The 24,165-nt window shown below is 36.2% G+C and overlaps 1 protein-coding gene across 2 annotated transcripts in view; it reads right to left on the bottom strand.

Annotated features, from left to right (window-relative positions):
- OLA1 (Obg like ATPase 1) overlaps positions 1–24,165 on the bottom strand; it is a 167,194-nt gene that overhangs the window by 5,460 nt on the left and 137,569 nt on the right. For both annotated transcript variants that reach the window (XM_069577184.2, XM_069577183.1), the window contains 2 exons: positions 1,292–1,432; positions 506–602 (listed from right to left, as the gene is read on the bottom strand). In XM_069577184.2, the coding sequence (XP_069433285.1) occupies positions 506–602; positions 1,292–1,432 (238 nt within the window). The remainder of the gene's footprint in view (positions 1–505; positions 603–1,291; positions 1,433–24,165) is intronic.

Here is a 24,165-nt window from a genome sequence, read left to right as displayed (position 1 = left end):
GGCATGAATTATTACACATTGAGTTTAGCTCTTTGAGCCCAACTGTGTATCTATGAAGAGCATAATGATGTCATATTGCTTTTATTGCTGAAAATGTAATCCGAGCAAAGCAAAGGAGGAAAGAACCACCCGCAACCCAAACAAACTTAGCGAATACAAAATGAAAAGCAACATCAATTTCACTGCAGACAAACCCAGTCACACAGATTAAGCAAGCACAATACTGGTGCGTCTTATCTCTGACCACAGGAGGAGGGTAGACAGATTCTACAGGATGAAGAAATTCAGACTATGTAATAGGCAGAATCAATTGTTACCTGCCTCAATCAATGCCGCTCCACTTTCACTGTTCAGCAGCTCACAAATAATTAAAGTTATCCTGGACAAAAACCTCATCTGTAATGACTAGCTAACCGCCACCATGACAAACTTCAAAGTCAGTGATATCAATCTGAATTCAATAGTGTGGAACTGGATATAGCTGATGAATAAGTATGAATCTTACCCTGATGGTCCATGCACGCACTTCATCTGGGCCTGCAGTGAAAAAGTATTCTAGTTGGAGTGCTGCAAACCCAGCCTTAATGATCTTTGGCAAAGCGCTGAAATAAAATGAAACAAATTCACTCAACATATAAGTAGATTGTGCCAGAGATCAGTACGAACTTAAAATATTCATTTCAAGCAGAAAATGTTAGAGAGATTAGTAAATGACCATTTTTTTTTAATAATACACTTGAAGAGGTCAGAAAGCATATAACTATTCCTAAAAAAATCTCTTCAAAAATTAGTTTTAATTATATTAGTCTGAATATATCATTTTGAATTGTTTACTATAGAAAAAGAAAAATTTGATCTACCTATTCTATAGTTATTTTCCTCCAATATCAATTATTTCCCAGATGTGGGTCATGAAAGCAAAATTATTTGATTGAAATCCAATGTTTAAACAATATATTACTGTTACTCAGAGAAAATTTAAGGCAACTGATTCACTCTTTCCCCGCCCCCACTGAACATGACGAAAGAGTTTTGGCGATCATTCCGTCTCAAAAATATACATAACTAATACCTATGTTATAATTAAAACACTGTACGGAGATGACAGATGACAGTTAAAAACTTAATTTAAAATAAATCTTTTCACTCTGTCTCATGGTAAAGAAAGGAGAAGATTCCCTCTTTATAATGGTAATTACTCTGTCATTTATTATTCTATCAGCGCAAGCAATTAAATTACTGCAAGGAAATAGTTGATAATAAAGTGTAGGGAAAATGAATGCTAATTAACCTTTGTGTCATGTTCGCTTCCAGATACTTCTGTCTCTCCTCAGCACTCAATTCTTGCAACCTGAGCTCCAAGGCCCCACTAAAAGGGATGACCAAGGCACCTGGGTCATACTTGTCCACCCACTCTTTAATTTTTATCAACCTGTAGACAAAAAAGGGCACAACATTATCTTGTAGTGCATGCATGACTGTACCACATTCATTATTATCAAGTAGCACATACATATTCATAAGAATTGCACGGTTTTATGATGCCATCTTTTTGTGTATAGCTTTCCAAGGTCAAGGCATTAACAGGCAGCAACTGCTTCAGGTATACGCCATAATATTTTACTGTAATCTGGTTTTACTTTAACATATTATCTATAGGAACTATCGTACAAATATTTTAAAACTTTTTGCAGTTACACTAAATTCTTTCAGTATTAACACCTGTGACCTTGAGAATCTCAGTGTTATGATTTATTATCTTCCTTTACAAAATAAATTTTTAAAAAGCAAAAAACACAAAGTTCTGGATTTATAGGAATCACACCTAAAAGTATCAGCTAATTTTGAGGAGCTTTGACAAATAATTAATTTGTTCCCCCCAGATATCTATATGCCTGGTTCAATTCCTTCTTGGACTAACAAGACCTTACAGTTGTTACTGGTTTTGAGAGTTTTGCTAATCCCCCTCAAAAAGTCCAAATATACAGGTTTACAAACCTAGTTGATTGTGTATACATTGTTCTTACGAATCTCACTTTTGTAGGATCATGAATAACAGAACTACAGAGGAAATAAATTCCTTTAATAGAAAAGGGTTTGGAAAGTCAAATCAGTTAGGAAATTGATATCAAGTATTACCTGAAAAGACATTATTGATTCTTTTCAGAATCATTTCAAATTCTAAATCATTATTGAGTGATTTCTTCCCAAGCATGGAATTATTTTTATTTTTAATATATTTTTTTATTGAAGGATAATTGCTTTACAGAATTTTGTAAGCATGGAGCAATTTAGCAAAGTGGCAGTTAGAGCATAAATAAAATAAGCGTAGTGAGTATATTAACCAGGTTCTGAACCTACCACTATGCTAGGTTTTTACTCTTGGGCAGGTTTCTAAACCTTTCTAAACTTCAGTTTCCTTATTCACAGAAATAGTAAGAGTACACATTATACTGTAGGTAAAGAACCTAGAAAAGCAAAGCTTGGCATATCATAAACAAATATTAACATCAATTACTACTGATATTTTTTATTCTCAGTTAATCACAGCAGATATGCCTATGATTCTGGGATTAGAGCTTGGTATGGAAACGGGTATAGATTTCACAGTTCAATGTATATCACTTATACTTGTCTCCCCATATTTAGACCAAGGCTTTAATTAACTATCATGGTAGAAAATTGAGGCAGAAATCCTTAAAAAAAGACAATGTAAAATGTCACTATAGTGGATAAGAAACACAAGAACTAAACCCTAACACTCACCATCAAACAAAACAGCAGGGATCAGAGTTATCAGAAAGTTAAGAACATGGACTACTGAGTAGAATGGGATAAAAGAATGAAAAATTCACACAATAGTTTATACATGTTTGCTATATGAGGCTAACCTATAATTTATTTATTTAATATTTATCAATGGGGAACCCCCTGGTGGTCCAGTGGTTAAGATTCCATGCTTTCATTGCAAGGGGCACAAGTTCAATCCCTGGTTGGGGAACTAAGATCCCACATGCTGCATGGTGTGGCCAAAAAAAAAAAAAAACACCTATCAGTGATTTTTTATCTTTGTAATATTTTTTTCCCCCCTTTTGGTCATATCCTAGAAATAATGGACCAATCCCTAAGATGTATTTTGGAATCAAATATATGTCCTTTAAAAGAAGAAATCCAAACCAGTTGTTTTCTTATCCAAAATTATGAAGGAAAGAACATTATGAGATTCTATCTTATTTTATAGACTTACACTATTCAAACAAAACTGTATTTTAAAATTTGTCATTGATGGTTTAGTAACCGTAAGCCAAAATCAGAAATCAGAAATGTAATAAAGAAAAAGGAAAAATAACATACCAAATATAGATTCAATGAAAATAAAACAAGCCCATGCAAAAGAAAACAAAAATATCATATACATTTTGTTTAAAAAATATGGTCAACATAGCTAATAAAACTAGAACAGTTATGAGACAACAAGATAAGAAATAATGACTTTGGCTAAAATATCAATTCAGAATAACAATAGTTTTACCCTGTCATTTTAACAGCCTTTCCTGCAGATTCCTCAGAGGGATTATTTGCATTCCTCAGGTGTTCTATTGTACAATTCAGATGAATAAAGACTTACAAATCATTCCTCTACCGCCAATGTGAGACTTTGATCTGGTGAATACACTATTGTACCTTAACTATAATTGGCAAAAAACCTGACAGTGTAGAGCATCACAAGCTTAATAACAAAGGAGAATATCTCAAAGTGTTGACAGATGATCTTCATAATGCAGAAGCAGAGCTGGTACATTTTAGCAATAAATGAGCACTGAGGTCTAAAGGTCTCTAAAGTGACTGACATCAGACCTGCTATAGCCTCACTGAAAGAAAAAGGTACCGTGGCACTCTCCGTAAAGTGAGTTAGGTCTTTGCCTGCAAGCTTCACTTTTGTGACTTTCCCTGTCATAGAAAACACAGGGAAGATGAAAAGTGAGTTAGGTTCTTTGGCTGTCTGCTTTACTTTTATTACTTTTACTATCAAACAAAAGTGAGAAATGCCCCTAAGTAATTTTTAATTACATATTTGAAATAAACCTTGAGTAATTAAAAATATGACTTGATTTCAAGATTATAGACTAAAATACATATAATATATCTATTAAGTCTGATGGTTACAAAAGTGTGATAATGAGGCCAAGATCACAAGTTTGAACCCCATTGGGACCAGTTACCTTTTGCAGAAAGCTATCTATTCTGTTGCTGCGAAACGTACCCCAAACTCATCTCAAAAATGTGAGCTATGGCACATGAGGGAATATGGAAAATCAAAGTTGCACTCAGGACCACTACAAGAAAAACAATTTCAAGTACAATACATTCTGTCAAAGTGACTGAATAGTAATCTCCATATACAAATGTTAGCAAATGTCTAAAGAAAACTATCTAATAGTAACCAAAATAATAATGATATTGTCATAGAATACCAAATTATAGGAGGGGGGAAGAAACAGTAAAGATTAAACTGTAAAGACTTCCACAACATTTATTTTATAAATTTATATAAATAGATTATTGCACAAAGCTGCAGATTACCGATAGGGAGTCAGAGCCACACTGATTTCCCCAAAGTTTTATGAGTGACAAATGGAAAAAAGAACTGCCATTAGTGGTACTTTTCTTCCTACTAATGATTCTACAGCAAGTGGACTAAGCAGGGACAATCAATTTTAAGGCTAAAGGGTTATGCTTTGAAATTCACTGGCAGGTTTTGATATGGTAGAGTCTTTGGCAAAATGAGATCTTTAGTATTAAGCTAACTTTAGATTTCTAAAAGATTATCTCAAATTTATTTTTGGTTTTATAATGTGACCTTCTTACCCAGTCATGAAATTTCAGATTTTATAATTTGATTTTCCTTGGGTTAATTTACATGGTTTGTATTTCTCTTCCCAGATACAAATTTTATTTCTAAAAATTACATTTGCCTGTCTCTGAAATCTACCTGTTCTTTTTTGGTAACATTTTATTCTTGTTTAATGAATTCTCATTCCCTACAATATTTTTAAAAGATTAATTGAAGGTTTCTTTCAGACTGTTCTAATTACTGCTAGTTTCTTGTGTGTAACTCTGCCTGACTCCCTTTAACACGCCATCTTCTAACCTCTCAAAACAGGTGGCTCCTGTGTATGTGCTGTTATTCTTGGATGTCTGATCATTTGGCAGGAGCTGTTTTGTTCCAAGAGAACCTGTGATCAAACCCCTGGGTTGCTGACATATATCTATGACATAGTTTTGTGGGTTTTTTTCCTTCTAGGGAAAGACCTATGGAGGATTTGGGTCTCTCGATCATTTGGAGGCTTAGAGTTTCTGCACTAGGTTATTGGTAATGTACACAGTGAGGCCCAGTCTCTAGTTTCCTGAGAATAACAGTTTCTTCCCTTTTATAAAAGGGTGGGAGCTGGGGGTGCAGGTTTCTAGTGTCTGGCGTGGAAAGGACAGCTCTTTCTAGGTTTTACGAGTGTGCGGTTCTAGCACCTGTAGCGTGTGCCTTGAGTCTTATTCCTATATGGATACTAAGGCCTCTAACCCATATGAGATATTTTCCCTGAGGGCCATACACTGTTGAGTTCACTGTCTACTATCAAAAGAGTTTCCTCTTTGTTTCTGACACCTTGAGAACCCCTTTTCTTGCTTTCAAGTCCTGCCATGTTCTAAAACTACCACATCATCAAAAATACTATCTTTCCTGGTTATATCCTCTGATGTTTCTATATACTGGAAACAAGAAAGGAGCTTCTTATAGTGGCTGAGTCCACCTCAGTGGTACTATTTGATATTCTGCATAAAACTAAATTTTTGCAACTTAAATTCCTGAAATACTTTTCTCTGATATACTTTAATATGAATTTTAATTCTTTTCTACACTTCATGTCCATCCAGCCATTCAACTATACCCAGCTATTCAAATTCTGATTTTCTAAAAATCCTTTAAAGATGCCACAATTTAGCACTAAAGCCAAGTTCAGTTCAGTTCAGTTGCTCAATTGTGTCTGACTCTTTGCGACCCCATGAACTGCAGCACGCCAGGCCTCCCTGTCCATCACCAACTCCTGGAGTCCACCCAAACCCATGTCCATTGAATCAGTGATGCCATCCAACCATCTCATCCTCTGTTGTTCCCTTCTCCTCCTGTCCTCAATCTTTCCCAGCATCAGGGTCTTTTCAAATGAGTCAGCTCTTCGCATCATGTAGCCAAAGTATTGGAGCTTCAGCTTCAACATCAATCCTTCCAATGAACACCCAGGACTGATCTCCTTTAGGATGGACTGGTTGGATCTCCTTGCAGTCCAAGGGACTCTCAAGAGTCTTCTCCAACACCACACTTCAAAAGCATCACTTCTTTGGTGCTCAGCTTTCTTTATAGTCCAACTCTCACATCCATACATGACCACCGCAAAAACCATAGCCTTGACTAGACGGACCTTAGTCAGCAAAGTAATGTTTCTGCTTTTTAATATGCTGTCTAGGTTGGTCATAACCTTCCTTCGAAGGAGTAAGCGTCTTTTAACTTCATGGCTGCAGTCATCATCTGCAGTGATTTTGGAGCCCAGAAAAATAAAGTCAGCCACTGTTTCCACATCTATTTCCCATGAAGTGATGGGACCAGATGCCATGATCTTCGTTTTCTGAATGTTGAGCTTTAAGCCAACTTTTTCACTCTCCTCTTTCACTTTCATCAAGAGGTTCTTCAGTTCTTCACTTTCTGCCATAAGGGTGGTGTCATCTGCATATCTGAGGTTATTGATATTCCTCCCGACAATCTTGATTCCAGCTTGCGCTTCCTCCAGCCCAGCGTTTCTCATGATGTACTTTGCATATAAGTTAAATCAGCAGGGTGACAATATACAGCCTTGACGTACTCCTTTTCCTATTTGGAACCAGTCTGTTGTTCCATGCCCAGTTCTAACTGTTGCTTCTTGACATGCATACAGATTTCTCAGGAGGCAGGTCAGGTGGTCTGGTATTCCCATCTCTTAAAGAATTTTCCAAAGTATAGATATACCATAAATCCAGGGAGCACTGATAAACACTGAGCTTATGTCTAGTCTTCTTCCTTGCAAGTTTCCTCTCATTTTTATTAAAACTGCTCACAGTCCCAAATAATGACTTTAAGAAAATCACATTTTTCTTTTCCATTTTCCAAACATGTTCCCTGCAAATTAATGCTCATTTGCAGCGTTCTAAAAGAGACAAACATATACCCCATAAACAATATTCATTCAAGATCAAATAATTAGCTCTAGAACATTCAAAGTTCCCAACCCTTCAAAATTTTGTTTGAATAAAGTTACTAGAGTGAGGTTATTAAGGAAGTCAAAGGGAAAAAAAGAGCTAGAAAGAAGTAATACCAAAAACTTCTAATCTAATTATTAGTCTTGGAAATCTAATCCCTCTTCTAAGAGATCCCCATCTGTTACCCACGTAACTGACTTCAGGTTTCAATGTTCTTGTCTGACTTGACGGAACTGTGCAGGACAACAATTAAACTCTGCTCCACAGAGTGTGGTCTCATCACCCGGGTGCTTTTTAGAAATGAAGAATCTCAGAATTTGCATTTTAGTAAGATCCTCAGGAATTTCACATGCACACTAAACTTTCAGAAGCACTGAATTAAAGGACTCTGAAAATAAAAGCACTTTAAGTGAAAACATGAAAATGTCTGCAAGAATTCTGCAGACCACCTGATAACTAAGCAGATGTGGACCACCTATCCCACTGACATGAGAGGAGTGAGAATAATAGAGAAATTCGTGCTTACATCTCCCAGGCTCAAAACTAAAAGAGAAAAAACTTACCAGAATTTCAGAAAGTATAAGGAAAATGTTTGCTCTGACACCCCTGCAGTATCAAAGACGTTTTAGATTCAGGGTAAAAATTACTGAACAGAATTACTATGGTCAACAGTTTCTTTATAAGACATAATTATGTCTCTCTTATTCTAGTAAGCCTCAATACCTGGAAGTTCGCTTTGGAATCTAGATTCAAATTATAAGAAATGAGCCCAGCAAAGAGGACTCTGTGAAATCTGAATTCATATCGAGTAAAAGGGATATTACCACAAATTGTTCCCTATGAGGATCTCACAGAACCACTGTCTGGAAAACTCTGTTCATTTTTGTAGTCACTGTATTAAAAGTGGCATTTGTACATATACACATTTGTGTACACACACATACACACAAATGTTGCAATGAATAAACAGTAGAAAACTTAAGGATGAATCCTAATTACTTTGAATAAATCATAGTAATCCCATTCTCCAGCTGGCAACTTGACTGAGAGTTGCCATGTGAACCAGTTCTGGTCAATAGGGCATGAGAGGAAGCTTGCTACAGGCTTCAAGAAGATTCTGAAAGGCTCCTTTAGCTCTTGAAAAGGGTAAAGAAGAGTGTCTCTGCTGGACACTATGTCTGGATTTTATCTCTAGAATTCTAACAGCTATACTTTGACCAAAAGAATGGATGTAAGGAAAGATGAGAAAAACCCTTGTTCTTAAAACTATCACAGGAACATTGAATTAACCAAACCTGGAGACAAACTACCCTGGATTTAACTATTACATGTTGGGACTGCCTTCGTTATTTGTAGCATCCTGATACTGACTCTGATCACATTTTAGGGTTCTCTTCATTTGAATATATGAATGCAGCTCCTCTTAAATGGTCTAACTCTAACTTATTTTTTAGAATAGCAGCTACTGTAGAGCTTTCCCCGAGCGTCCATATAGATAGATGTTATTACTACACTCCACCCTATGTTATAAACTGCCTATTGGGTGGGGGGGGGGGGGTGGGGGGATGCGGGCGGGGGTGCGGGGGTTATCTCTTCCCACTATAATAAAAACTTTGTGAGGTCAGGCACTTGTCTTTGTTCCCTGATATATCTACAGAACTCTACTAGCACAGCACTGGCATAAAGTGAACATTCAAACATTTTCTGAATGGATAACAAAGTGGAAAGTGTTTTGAAAATGATTAGCTGAGGGACTATAGGTAGTATTTAAGTTCTCTTAGCTTTAGTTTATGCACCTGCAAAATGCTGAGTAGTTTTCAAATGGTTCTGGGTTCCCTACAGGAACTTTCAAGGTGCTAGGAGGAGAAACCGTGGAAAGAGAAAAAGAAGAACAAAAGGGAGGTTTGAAACTCTCCACTTTTGCATTTCAACCAAGAGCTGCATCATTCTGCCATGTTGGATTTTTGTATCAGAGTTCATCAGAAGAAAGAGTTCTGTTGATTTCAACAACTCTAAAGTTCAATGATTAAGTGATCCTTTTAAGACTGCAAACTCTATCATTTTATGCCATATGCCAGACAGTGAATACAAATGCTGAAATCTTAAAGTACTTCAAATTTTTGCTTAAATGTTATTTTCTACCATCTTAAAAAAAAGAAAAAGCTCTTCTTTTCCGTTTTCTGTCACTCTATTCCCTCACTTTGACTTATTTTTCTTCATAGCACTTATTATGTTCTTAGTGTTTATTGTATTCCACTCATTATTTCATTCCCTACTCCAGGTGATCTTCCCGACGCAGGCATTGAACCTGTGTCTCTTGTGTCTCCTGCATTGGCAGGCGGATTCTTTACCACCAGTGCCACGTGGGAAGCCCCACTGGTAAACCCGCTTACTCACTTATTCAGTTCAGTTCAGTCGCTCAGTCATGTCCGACTCTTTGCGACCCCATGAACTGCAGCACGCCAGGCCTCCTTGTCCATCACCAACTCCTGGAGTCCACCCAAACCCATGTCCATTGAATTGGTGATGCCATCCAACCATCTCATCCTCTGTCGTTCCCTTCTCCTCCTGCCCTCAATCTTTCCCAGCATCAGGGTCTTTTCAAATGAGTCAGCTCTTCACATCATGTAGCCAAAGTATTGGAGCTTCAGCTTCAACATCAGACCTTCCAATGAACACCCAGGACTGATCTCCTTTAGGATGGACTGGTTGGATCTCCTTGCAGTCCAAGGGACTCTCAAGAGTCTTCTCCAACACCACACTTCAAAAGCATCAATTCTTCAGCGCTCAGCTTTCTTTATAGTCCAACTCTCACATCCATACATGACCACTGGAAAAACCATAGCCTTAACTAGATGGACCTTTGTTAACAAAGTAATGTCTCTGCTTTTCAATATGCTGTCTAGGTTGGTCATAGCTTTCCTTCCAAGGAGTAAGCAAGCGTCTTTTAATTTCATGGCTGCAATCACCATCTGCAGTGATTTTGGAGCCCAGAAAAATAAAGTCAGCCACTGTTTATTAGGGCAAGGAATTTTTAAAAATATTTTGTTCACTGCAATATTTCCAGCACCACTTATGATAGAAAAAAAAAATCACAATATAGTGGATTTTCATTCCCTAGGTAAATCTGTGGCTTGAACTACTACACCCCACCCTACCTCACCCCCAGCTGTGCAACAATCATTTATGCAAGGAACTATATTCAATATCTTATAATAAACTACAATGGAAAATAATCTGAAAAAATATATAACTGAATTACTTTGCCGTATACCTGAAACCAATACAATATTATATATCAAATATATACTTGAATAAAAAAGCACCACTAAATAATAATGAAAACTTACCACTCAGTAATAAAAAGAAACTCAATTTTAAATGGCCAAAGGATTTGAACAGACATTTCTCCCAAAGGTATACAAATGGCCAACATGTATATGAAAAGATGTTTCATATCACTAATCATCAGAGAAATGTACAAATCAAAACCAAAATGGGACATCATTCTATACCCACTGAAGTGAAGTGAAGTCACTCAGCTGTGTCACTCTTTGCGACCCCATGGACTATAGCCTACCAGGCTCCTCCGTCCATGGGATTTTCCAAGCAAGAGTACTGGAGTGGGGTGCCATTTCCTTCTCCAGGGGATCTTCCCGACCCAGGGATTGAACCCAGGTCTCCCACATTGTAGGCAGAAGCTTTACCGTCTGAGCCACTAGGGAAGTCCTCTATATCCACTAGGATGGTTAAAAACATAAAAAGATGGACAATAAGTGTTATATCCATACAGTGGAAAGTAATTCAGTCATAAAAAGAAATGAAGTAGTGATACATGCTACAACATGGATGAACCTTAAAAAACATTATACTAAATAAAAGAAGCCACAGACAAAAGGCTACATTCGTATGATTCAATTTATATGAAATATCCTCAATGGACAAATTCAAAGACACAGAAAGTAGATTAGTGGTTGCCTGGGCCTAGGCAGAGAAGGCAATGGGGAGTGACTATTAATGGGCAAAGAGCTTCTTTCTGGGGTGATGAAAATGTTTTGAAACTAGTGTTGATGGTGGCAAATTGTGGATATACTAAAACCCACTTTAAAAAGGAAACTTTTGTGCATATTAATTATCTGAAAAATAAAAAACCCAAAGTTAAACTGAGAATTTAAAAATAAAAGACAAAAATGCTAATACTTTGCACATTTTGATCCTATAATATCTAACCTTCCTGTAGAAATAGAAGGGATCAATAGAAAAAGCAGAGATTTTGGAGTAAGTACCAATTCAAATGCTAGTTTAATCACATACTAGCTATAAGATTCTGGGAAAGCTATTTAAGCTTCCTGAACCTCAGTTTAATCACTAACAACACAAATAATATATCCTCACAGGCTGATGTATTTAAAGTGCTTGGAACACAGGAGGCCTTCAAAGGTTAGTCCCCAATCTTAGCTGTCTCCTATCAGTGTGTGGGTTTAATACAAAATTTTAAAAAAATGTTAGATTGCCTGGAAATAAAGAATGATGGTTCTTTAAAAACTGGGTCTGTATTTCCGGGAAGAAGTCTTGCCTAACCAACTTTTTATAGATAGAAAAGTAACTGGAAAGAATGCAAGCACAATGATTATAAACACATACATTAAGTAACTAAGTGTACTGATAAGCATTACGTTAAACCTTGAACAATCAACTTTGAAAAGGGGGAGTGTAAGGGATGGGGAAGGAAAAACAGATAAATGCATAATTTAAAAAGAGAATGATGAGCATTGTGTAATGTACCACAGGCATGATTAAGAGGAGAAGATAAACAATCTTGATAAAGCAAGATTTTGGCCTCATTAAAATAGAGAATTTTAGGAAAAGAAACCAATACATTCAGTGGTCTTTTCAATTATGTAACTTATAAAAACAGGAAAAGCAGAAAAGGAACGGGGTTTTTGTTCATGACAGTAAGAAAGTAAGAAAGAAAGAAAGAAACCCCCAAGGGAAAGATCAATATGGGTATGTATGTCAGAATCAATCTGCACAGACTTCCTTTCCCATATGGATGCTTCTTGCTTGCTGCTGCTGCTGCTGCTAAGTCGCTTCAGTCGTGTCTGACTCTGTGCGACCCCACAGACGGAAGCCCAGCAGGGTCTCTCGTCCCTGGGATTCTCTAGGCAAGAACACTGGAGTGGGTTCATCCTCTGGAGGGGGCTTCCATATTCTAACAAAGGAGTCCATTCCCTCATGATCCAAATCCTCAGTCTATTTATCATGTGGGATACACACGGACTGCATAACGGAGCCGACACAGAAGGATACAAACCCAAGGTAAACAGTCATCATAAAAAAGAGAAAGGTCACCCATTTGTGTATTTTTGGAGAACAGTGATTTGGGGACAGTGGAGAAGCAAGAAGCACTTAAAAAGACACAGGTTCTTAATGCAAGCTTCAGTAGTTGCAGATAGGTACACTGCTTCTGAAAGAAGATTATTCTGTTATAGAAATATCTATTTCAACATAATTTGGTATGCATAGTCTTAAAGTGCCAACTGGCTTTAGTAGACTATGTTTATACAAGAAAAGGGATAACTAGGAAATGTCGGAGTAGAATCACATCTATCAAAATTTGTAGTTGGTTTCATAGCTTATAGTTTGTACTAGCAAGTAATAATACATTGGAGTCCATTATTCTATTGAAAAGACATTATATGTAAAATGAGCTTTTGTAAATAAGGCACAAAAGTTAATTTACTTTAATGAAAGGAATCCTATAATTAAAGGATACTCATACATAATCTCTTTGCCAAGAGAGGCAGTATAGAATATGGTTACAGAGTACTGAAGCCAGACAGAGGAGATTATCCTAGCCATGTCATGGAATCTTTGTAAAGTCTCAGTTTTCTCATCAATAAGTGAGAGATAATAATAGCATCTACATCACAGGATTGCTGTGAAGATTAAATGAGAAAGTGCATATAAGATGCTTAGCATGCTGATACAAGGTAAGTGATCAACATATGATATCTAGTATTAATAAAGCAAAGAATGGCTTTGCCTCTTTTGAACACCTCAATGTTGAGAACACAATTTCTTAAAAAGAAGTGTGTTGTATGTTTATCTGTGATCTGGCTATTAGTTAAATTTATCTGAGAAGACAGGTCTAGCACTAACCACTTCAAACTTTATTTATAGGGATTTCTTTTCTTTCTTATTTTCTTCTTAAACTGTCCTACCTGTGGTAAAGGAAAATGGAAAGATTTGCTACTCATTAAATTGCTGCTGCGTGATACTCTGGCAGTTTCCAAGAAGGGCAAAAATTTACCTAAGGTGCAAATATATTAAAAGAAAAACAGATTTGAAGTGAACCAGCAGGAAGTATATTTCACTTTGCTATAATTTCTAAACCAATATTAATCAAAGCAGTCAGTCTAGGCACCATTTGTTACTTGTCTCTGAGTATGAAAAGCAATGTCTTACTTCCTCTTCCCTGGCCATACTGGGAGACACAAAATTAATAAAACCTTTATTCCTTTGCTTGCATTCTCAGTTCAAAGGTTTTTCTCTATCACCTTTACACATTCCTGGCTATATTTATATACTGTTTTAGCTAAATTCACTTGAAAAGAAATTGCCAAAAGTAATTTTATTAATGACATATTAAACTATACTCTTGAATAGTTTCTCTTACTTTAAATAAGATTTCTGCTCTCAGAATACACCAAAATAATAACTATAAATGAGACATCAAATTCTATACAACTGACTTAAGCCCATGTTTAATTCTGTTCCTAGTGTAGATATATTTTTTCTCTAATAATTAGTCTAAAAGCCATTAAAGTTAACCTATCTTTACATCATAATCAGGTAAATAAAATTAAAATAACATACCACTTTGGGGCTATTAAATGAGAAACGATTAAAGCAAGACTAACATCCAGTATTGGCCGGGGTTAAGGAAAATGTACTTTCTTGGATGTTCATTGTACCTTACTCACACACACACACTAGTCAAATAATCTCAACAGAAAACAACAGTGTGGGATCTGGATAACTGAAGAGTTAATATCCAAATTATACAGGACTCAACATCAAAAAAAAAGTCTGATTTTAAAATGGACAGATAACCTGAATAGACACTTTTGCAAAAAAACAAAACAAAACAAAAGGTCAAAAGACACTTGAAACGATGTCCAATATCACTAACCATCAGGGAAATGCAAATCAAAACCACAGTGACATATCACCTCAGATCTCTCAGAATGGCTATCATTAGAAAGACAACAAATAACACTTGTTAGTAAGGATGGAGAGAAAAGGGAACACTTGGGCACTGTTGGTGGGAATGCAAAGTGGTACAGCCACTACAGAAAAAGTACGAAGGTTCCTCAGAAAGTTAAAAGTAACACTACTATATGATCCATTAATTCCATTTGTAGGTACATACCAAAGAAAAAAAGGACTAATTTGAAAAGATACACGCACCCCTATGCTCACTATAGCATCATTTACAATAGCCAAGACATGGAAGCAACCTGTGCCCACTGATGGATGAATGGATAAAGATCATCCGCCCCCTGCACCTCCCCACTGAAGTGGCATTCAGTCATAAAGAAGAACGAAATCTTGCCGTTGTGACAACGTGGATAGACCTAGAAGGTATTATTATTCTAACTGAAATAAGTCAGAGAAAGACAAATTCCTATGATCTCAGTTACATGTGGAATCTAAAAAACAAAATGAAAACAGACTCAGATACAGAGAACAAACTGGTGGTTGCTAGAGGGGAGAGTCTTTACTGGAGATTGAGTAAAACAGACCCAAGGATAGGAGGAACAAACTTCCAGTGAGAAGATATTTAAGTTATGGGCATGAAATATACAGCATAAAGAATATTTAGTGAAGTGCTGGGTTGGTAGGATAAACGAGATAAACACTGTCATCATTTTCACACAACTTTATCAAGTCAGCCTATTGATCTTTTCAGGTATTTTAACATATATTTGGATATACTTGCCAGGGGAACAAGGAGATTTTTTTATTTTATTATTTTTTGATGCAATATGATTAATAAAAATAAAATGTACAGATCTTAAATCTTCGATTCAATGAATTTTGAGAATTTTATATACATATGTAACCACCACCCTCAAACAGACAACACTTTCAATGTCCCCAGAAAGTTCCCTTATGACCTTTCCCAGTCAATCCCCACTGCCTCTCCATGCTGATCTATATATTTTATTGGTGAGATGTATGATTTCCATCATATAAATATGTCACAATTTATTTATCTATTTTTCTACTAATGTGAGTTGCTTCCAGTTTGGGGTCATTATGAATAAAGCTGTTATTATTTTGCAAAACAATATTTATAAAATATGTATATATATTTTCATTTATTTTAGATAAATATTAAAAGTTGGAATCACTGGACTGGGTCAGAGGGTAGATGTCTACCTAAAATAAATGGCCAATTTTCCAAGGTGATACAACAATTCCTGTTCTCCTTCCTTGTCCACATTTGGTGTTCTTAGTTACTTTAATTTTAGCCATTTCAGTGATTATGAAATCATATCTTACTGTGGTTTTAAACTGTCTTTCCCTGATGACTTAAGAGATGCTGAGTACCTTTTCATGTTTATTCATGTATCTTCTTTTGTGAAGTGTATGTATAAGTCTTTTGCCCATCCTTCAAATTAGGTTACTGGCCTTTATACTATTCTTTTGTAGAAATTTAAAAATATATTCTGGATATAAGTCCTTAGTCAGATATATGTATAATGAATATATTTTTCCAGTTTGTGGCTAATCTATTCATTTTCTTAATAGTGTTTTTTGGTGAACAGAAGTTATTCGTTATAATGAAATTGTTTTCTTTTATATTCAGTCAGTTCAGTTCAGTTCAGTTGCTCAGTTGTGTCCAACTCTTTGCGACCCCATGAATCGCAGCACGCCAGGCCTCCCTGTCCATCACCAATTCCCGGAGTTCACTCAGATTCATGTCCATTGAGTCAGTGATGCCATCCAGCCATCTCATCCTCTGTCATTCCCTTCTCCTCCTGCCCACAATCCCTCCCAGCATCAGAGACTTTTCCAATGAGTCAACTCTTCTCATGAGGTGACCAAAGTACTGGAGTTTCAGCTTTAGCATCATTCCTTCCAAAGAAATCCCAGGGCTGATCTCCTTTAGGATGGACTGGTTAGATCTCCTTGCAGTCCAAGGGACTCTCAAGAGTCTTCTCCAAAACCACAGTTCAAAAGCATCAATTCTTCGGCGCTCAGCCTTCTTCACAGTCCAACTCTCACATCCATACATGACCACTGGAAAAACCATAGCCTTGACTAGACGGACCTTAGTCGGCAAAGTAATGTCTCTGCTTTGAATATGCTATCTAGGTTGGTCATAACTTTTCTTCCAAGGAGTAAGCATCTTTTAATTCATGGCTGCAATCACCATCTGCAGTGATTTTGGAGCCCCCCAAAATAAAGTCTGACACCGTTTCCACTGTTTCCCCATCTGTTTCCCATGAAGTGATGGGACTGGATGCCATGATCTTCATTTTCTGAATGTTGAGCTTTAAGCCAACTTTTTCACTCTCTTTCACTTTCATCAAGAGGCTTTTTAGCTCCTCTTCACTTTCTGCCATAAGGGTGGTATCATCTGCATATCTGAGGTTATTGATATTTCTCCCAGCAATCTTGCTTCCAGCTTGTTTTTCTTCCAGTCCAGCGTTTCTCATGATGTACTCTGCATATATTAGCCTTTTTTAAAATTTTGTATTTCATCCAATGGATCTTTGCCTATCCCAAATTGTGAAGATACTCTCCTGTTTCAGAGAAGGATCATCGACTGAGAAAATGTCAGTGAGCATGTTTAAAGCTAACAATGTTTACAGGAAAACAACCTACAAAGTTAAGGATGATAAGCTAGCAGCCTGTTACCCAACTTTAAAATGAATTGATATGGCTTTGGTCTGGGTTGATAAGCAGTGTAGCGGAAGAGGAAAGAACAAGTAAGGGCCAGATTTAGAAGAAAAAAGATGTAACTTAGTGATGAACTGAATCAGATGTATGAAAGAACACATGTTAAAATGATTTGAAGAAATGAGCTTAAAAGATTCAAAGAGAGCCAGTAGTACTAACAAAGATAAAAAAGGTCGAAAGTAGTTTCTACCACAGTTGTATTATAGGAAAAAATAAGGAGTTTAGTTTTACACAGATTACACTTCCTAATGATAATGGAAGAGCCAAATGGAGATTCCCTGTTGCCAGTCCGGAATAATGAAACTTGAAAAGGGCTAAGAGGAAAATTAAGGCTACAGATTTGCATATCATTTGCAGAGAGCAGTACATCTCAAAGTAACACACCTATGTGCCAGCAGTACCTAGGAATTTGTTGGACTTGACAATTCTCAGGCCCCATCCTCAACCTAATGAATCAGAAACTGTGGCAGTAAAGACAGAAATCTGTGTTTTAATAAATACTCCAGAGGATTCTGGTGCACTTTAAACTTTGAGAACCACTAGCATACTGGTTCGGAGAAGGGAATGGCACCTCACTCCAGCACTCTTGCCTGGAAAATCCCATGGACAGAGGAGCCTGGTGGGCTGCACTCCATGGGGTCGCTAAGAGTCGGACTTTCACTTTTCACTTCTGTGCATTGGAGAAGGAAATGGCAACCCATTCCAGTGTTCTTGCCTGGAGAATCCCAGGGACAGGGGAACCTCGTGGGCTGCCGTCTATGGGGTCGCACAGAGTCGGACATGACTGAAGCGACTTAGCAGCAGCAGCAGCATACCAGTTAGAGTTGAAGGCATGAGTGCAGAGGGCAAGTGAAAAAATTAACAAGAATCACTCAATTACTAATTGCTAAGGAAGACCTATGGCAAGCAGAGAGGAAATTAGTAAACAGGAAGAGATTACAACTGGAAGGCTGATACGTTTGTCACCCAAAAGCCAAGAAAGAGAATGTCATGAAGTTTCTAAGCAGTTTATTCAGAAAGAGACAGAACGAGAAAGGTACACAGAATGGAGCCTTCCTCCCATCTGTTATTTTATATATCTCTTCTTTCCCACCCTGCCTCCCAATGGCGTCTTATTATTTAGTTTTCTTTTAAATAAAATCTGCAAACAAAGTTAACACAAAAAAATACAACCGTACAACTTTTTTCTTTTGAAAGGAGAAAATGATAGGTATCTTAGATATTTAGGTTCATTTACTACTCATATATAACTTTTCAGAGCAAGGAGAGAATGTGCTGCAATGTGAAAGGCAAGTGGGGTCAAAATAAGTTGTTGTTCTTAAGACTGGAGAAATGACAGCATGCCTATATGCTGATGGGAAATATCCACTTGGGAAGGAAAAACTGATGATGCAGGAAAGGAAGGAGGAACTACTTCAGTAGATGAGTGAGGATATATAATCATATGCAAAACCTAAAGGCTGTCTCTGGCTAAGTACACAGAACAGGGATCAGCAAATCACTGCACATTTTTGTAATGCCACAGGTTGAAAAGGGTTTTTACATTTTGAAGTTATTTCTAGAACACAACAACAGCAACAAAGGAAGACTATTCCGTGGCAGTGAGATTATATGAAACTCAATGTAAGTGTCCACAAATGAAATGCTATTGGCACAATGCCATGCCCATTTGCTTACATACTGTCTATAGCTGCCTTTGCAAGGGTGAGGAGCTGCTCACAGAGACTGTGTGGGCCTCAAAGCTGAAAATATTTACTTTCTGAAATCATCTACTGCCTCCTGGCAGAGACATCTATCTATCTGTGCTCTAAACCTTTGATATATCTAACCAGAACAGACAGACTTCAAGTGATCTACATATTGCTATTAATGAAGACTAAAAGTCAGAGTTGAAACATAAGGGATAAAGTTAATTGATTTCATCCAGCTAGCCATTCAATCAACAAAATTTACCGAGTCTGGTGCCAGGCACTGGAGATACAGAATAAACAAAGCAGGCATGATTCTCATTCCCATGGGAATGTAAATGCTTATGGGACAGAAAGAGAGGCAAATAGTGAGATTATATAACTTGTGATAAATGCTCAGAAGCAAATACACAAGATGCTGTGAACATAGGGGAGCCTGGGGATTATTCTAGACAAGGCAGTCAGGGAAGAAGGGGTTTCTTAGCCCCGAGGAGCCAACCATGGAGGGAGAAAGGAGGCGTAGACAATTAAGTGTTTTTAGGTTTCCACAGACACAGAAACATGCCAGGATGGAGAAATTTATACATTGTGAGGAGCACATGCATGGAACACTTTCCCTGATAAACTCTCCAATGGTATTTTTACTACAAAGTACACACAGAATAATTATATAATGGGTTCAAATGGTTTGGGAACAAAATACAAATTAAAAAAAAAAAACAAAACCCACAACACTGTATAATTACCTAATTACCCGAAAGATAGGAATGGTTCCAGAAAGCCATTTCTGCTTATCAGGTATATACAGTAACGGCCTTTTTTTCTTTCTTTCTTTTTATTAATATGGGGAGGAAACATTCCACACGATATACATTTTACAGGATACTGGTAAATGCAAACATAGCAAGGAAAGTATAATGGTAGGTATTTCTTAATTGCTGAAAATAAAACTAAGCTTTTCCTACTACATCACAACAAATAAATATAAAAAATGATCATAAAATGACAAATAGTACTAGAAACCATAGAATGTGCTTCAATTGTAATTCATACACAGCTGCTGCTGCTGCTGCTGCTAAGTTGCTTCAGTCGTGTCTGACTCTGTGCAACCCCATAGACAGCAGCTCACCAGGCTCCCCTGTCCCTGGGATTCTCCAGGCAAGAACACTGGAGTGGGTTGCCATTTCCTTCTCCAATGCATGAAAGTGAAAAGGGAAAGTGAAGACACTCAGTTGTGTCCAACTCTTAGCGACCCCATGGAGTGCAGCCCACCAGGCTCCTCTGTCCATGGGATTTTCCAGGCAAGAGTACTGGAGTGGGGTGCCATTGCCTTCTCCCATACACAGCTAATTCAGTATAATAAACCAGGGGAAGCTTCACAAATGATAAGCTATGAACTTTGGCAAAGAATTAGTGCCATTTGGTGCTTAATTTTAAATTTCTTATTTGGCATATAACAAATTAACTATTTAAAACACAACCTGTCCATTTCATGGGTTGGTTATGTAGTTTCTTCCATATTAAAATAATCAATTTTTTCATTATCTTGATTTTCAGCCACAAATAACTTCATACTTTGAGCAGACTTAGGGAGTACAAAATAAAATGTTCAGTAATCTTTTAGATATTTATAAAATCATGCAATTCTAGTTTATTTCTCCTCATGAAAAATGATAAAACATGACTTTCAACCATTTGAAAAGCCAGACAGAGGTGTATCGAAATGTAAGGTACATTCAATGTAATGATTCATAGTGTCTCTAATAGAAAGATTCAGCAGTTCTCAATCGAGACCTTTATTCCTTCTCTGAATAAATGATGCCTGAAATTTTTATTCTTGTTCTAATGGAATTTCAATGGCCTTCACTGCAAATCTACTGGAAATTTTTGCATATTAAGTGGAAAAAATTAAATGATGTTAACCACATTTTAATGTGATTAAGGCTGACAGGGTCATTATTTCTGCTAATCACTCAGTTTAAAAAGCTCAAACAAAACTTTATAACAGACAAGGTTTTTAATTTTCTGTATATCTTGTTGAATTAAAAAAAAAAAACTACAGAAGAAAAAGAAAGGAAAAAACCATACTGCAGTCTTTGACAAAAACCAACGAGTATTTCCTACAATTCACAGATGGGTTTCATTATACTTAATCTGGTGATGTAAAAACAAAAATGCAAAACAATCTTATACTGCACATGCTTCCCTGGTTTCTCTCCCTTTAAACATGAAGATGGTAAGAAAATACACTTTGTAGAATTTTGAGTTCTGTGTTTCCTATTTGCTGCTAAATGGAAACAAATATAGTTGTTTCTTTAGATCTTAGAGCAAACTAAAAACAGAATTAATGTATAATACAGCCTCAAACAATTCTTCAGTGTTCTTTTAGATTAATCTATGCCATGCAACATAAAATATTTCAATTATATCAAAAGAGTGATGCTAATTGCTGTAAGAATAATAGGAATTCTACTCACAGATAATTTGTTTTTTCTATTTTCTGATAAGAAATTACTTTGTTCGTGGTCATTCTATACTAGAAACTTAATATTAAATTAATTACTTAAGATGGCAGGTGCTCTACTTGCAAGGAATTATTTTTAAAAGTATAATATTTTTGAAACAAAAATGACTTGGAATCTAGCCTAAGAGACTCAGCCAGTATCTTCTCTAATTTTCTGGGCATTTCAATATTTTCCATAAATAATAAGTTACTATACAACTATATAATGAATAAGCCAAGTATCTCACTACTCCTTTTGTTGGCTGTCAGCTGCTTAACCACCATGGGTTGTTGAAAATCATTATCTTTCAGCTACTAAATGGTAACTTCTAAAAATTATTTTAGGACTGTAGTTCATTTTGACATATAAAGGAAATATGACTATTCCTAATCCAGGAGTTATAGTTTTTACAGAAACAAAATTAATTAGCCTTTAGAAAAATACGACGAGCAAATGATTTTTGAAAAGAAACACACACTTGAAGTTCAGACAGTCTAATTCATGTCGATTCATCCCAATTTAGTAAACTTAAACCACATTCAATGACTAAAAACAAAACACTTCATACATAAAAAAGATTAAGTAAATATTTTTTTGCATTGTAGTTTTTCTAAAGCTGTATAAACTATGATCACTGCAAATAACAGTTAAACCAACAATTATAAAGCTTAAGTTACAGGTGCAGTATCTTTATCCAAAAAAACAAACCCAAACCCAAAACAAAAAAATAAATGATCGTTCTTTTCATGGTAAATTACTCAACTGCATGCAAACAGATAAACGGGTTTACCTCACTGATCATCATCTAAGCAGCTAACAAAAGCAGAGCACCTGGACACAAACAAGTTCTTTGAAATACAATTTAGTATGAAGTTTGAGAGACTGCTGTTCCTCTTTCATATTAAAAATCATAACCAAATTACTTTCTAGAAGAAAGCTCAGTCTTTTGTGAAAAGAAAGAGATTAGGGTCTGTTAGTACATTATGTAAATATCAGTAAGTTTTAATGCTGCATTGTGTTTGTAATCTTTGATGCTTGTCCAAAGAATTAATATTACTGAACTTTTAAAAAAATTTAACATGATGCTCTGCAATGGTGCATCAACTAATAACCCTCCAGAATTTCTGTGCTCATCTAAAAAGAGTCCCTGCTGAATGTTCTAATGTATCTTATTGTGAATCTTCAGCAAATAAAACTTCATGTATGAGCTCATGATGTGCTTTGCTACCGGAAAGTCACAGACTCTGTGGGAAGCTCTTTATCTTCCCAGCAGTCAGTTCTCTGAGAACATCAGTGCAGCTACTGTAGTTACCTGTAGATTACTTGTATTTTCTCACATCTGTGTCCAGCAATCTAAACCATGATGATAAAGGGTCATTAGGTTTTGAGTGAGGAAGGGGATGGACTAGACAATTTGCTCTGATAAGCTCCTTGTCGGGAGCTCCAGTTTAGAATGTGAAATGTTGGTATGTTCAGTTTTACACTAAAAAGAAAAATAATTTCACTCTGCTGCACTAACAATTAAAAATGATGCAGTTTAACCACTCACTATGGTCTTACTGATTCACATTTTATTTGGGGGGGTTATAATTAAAAGTATTTAAGAAAAATAATTTTCGGCTTGTAAAATGGACTCTACGCTCTATTAGCCACAAAGAATTCAGGTACAATTACTAAGATAACTGCTGTTTGGAGCACAGCAAAGCAATTTCCCACAGTGGGACTTACAGTTCAATTTACCAGTTGGGCAAATATTTTGTGCTCCGTAGTGGCCTAGAGAGTTAAAAAGCTATAGGTAACAGTTGAGCCGTGTTATACCTGGAGAAAAGTTTCTTCAATTCAAATGGATGGTTTTGATTTCAAAGTAAAGACAATATCCCCCAAAACATTACCCCAAATTAAAATTATGCAATTTAAAAACTAACACAAAATAGTTGTCACAGAAATCCTGAGTGACCTCTTGTCCTCCCCCAAAATAGAGCTCATAATTCAGAATTCGACACTGTTTTATTTTCATATTTGTGTTGCATCCTAAAGCATTCTGATACTTAATCACATTTTCCTAGTAATCAGCTGATAGAATAGTGATATTCTTGATTAGATTATAGAACGAGAATACTAATTACTCAATTTCAAAAGGCTTAGAATAACATGTCAGGTTACAGAAATATAAAAAAGAAAATTTTCTGGCAACCTTCAGTTACTACGTGACATACCACATAGAAAGGATAAAAAAGGAGAAGTGTTTTAGTTTAGCAAAAGTAAGAAGAGCTTAAAAAAATGCTTGCCTAAATATGCATTCATAACTTATTTCTTTATTTAGATATGCTTATTTTTGTATGATATTATATCTTCTACACATCTTCCTCCAAAAAGAAATTTTAAGAGATAATAGTGACTGGAATAAATAAAATACTCCTCTGCCTTAAACTATATTAAAATTACAAAAGTATGTGAATTAAAAACATGTTGTTGTTGTTTAGTTGCTAAGTCATGTCCAACTCTTTAGTGACCCCGTGGACTGTAGCCCATCAGGCTCCTAAATAAAACACCAAGTAGTGATTTGGCTTTTTGGAAATAGCATGAAAACACTTGGACCATTTGAAGGCTTTCCAATGCTGCTGGAGAAGAAAAACAAAAATACTTACTTTGAAAGTTATTTGCCTGTACTAAACACAAGCAAGCAATATTTTCCAACAGATTAAAGATAAACT

The sequence above is a fragment of the Ovis canadensis genome, chromosome 2, assembly GCF_042477335.2.
Source record: "Ovis canadensis isolate MfBH-ARS-UI-01 breed Bighorn chromosome 2, ARS-UI_OviCan_v2, whole genome shotgun sequence".
NCBI lineage: Eukaryota > Metazoa > Chordata > Mammalia > Artiodactyla > Bovidae > Ovis > Ovis canadensis.
Note: the sequence above shows the minus strand (reverse complement) of the source record. Positions and strands in the feature narration are given on the sequence as shown.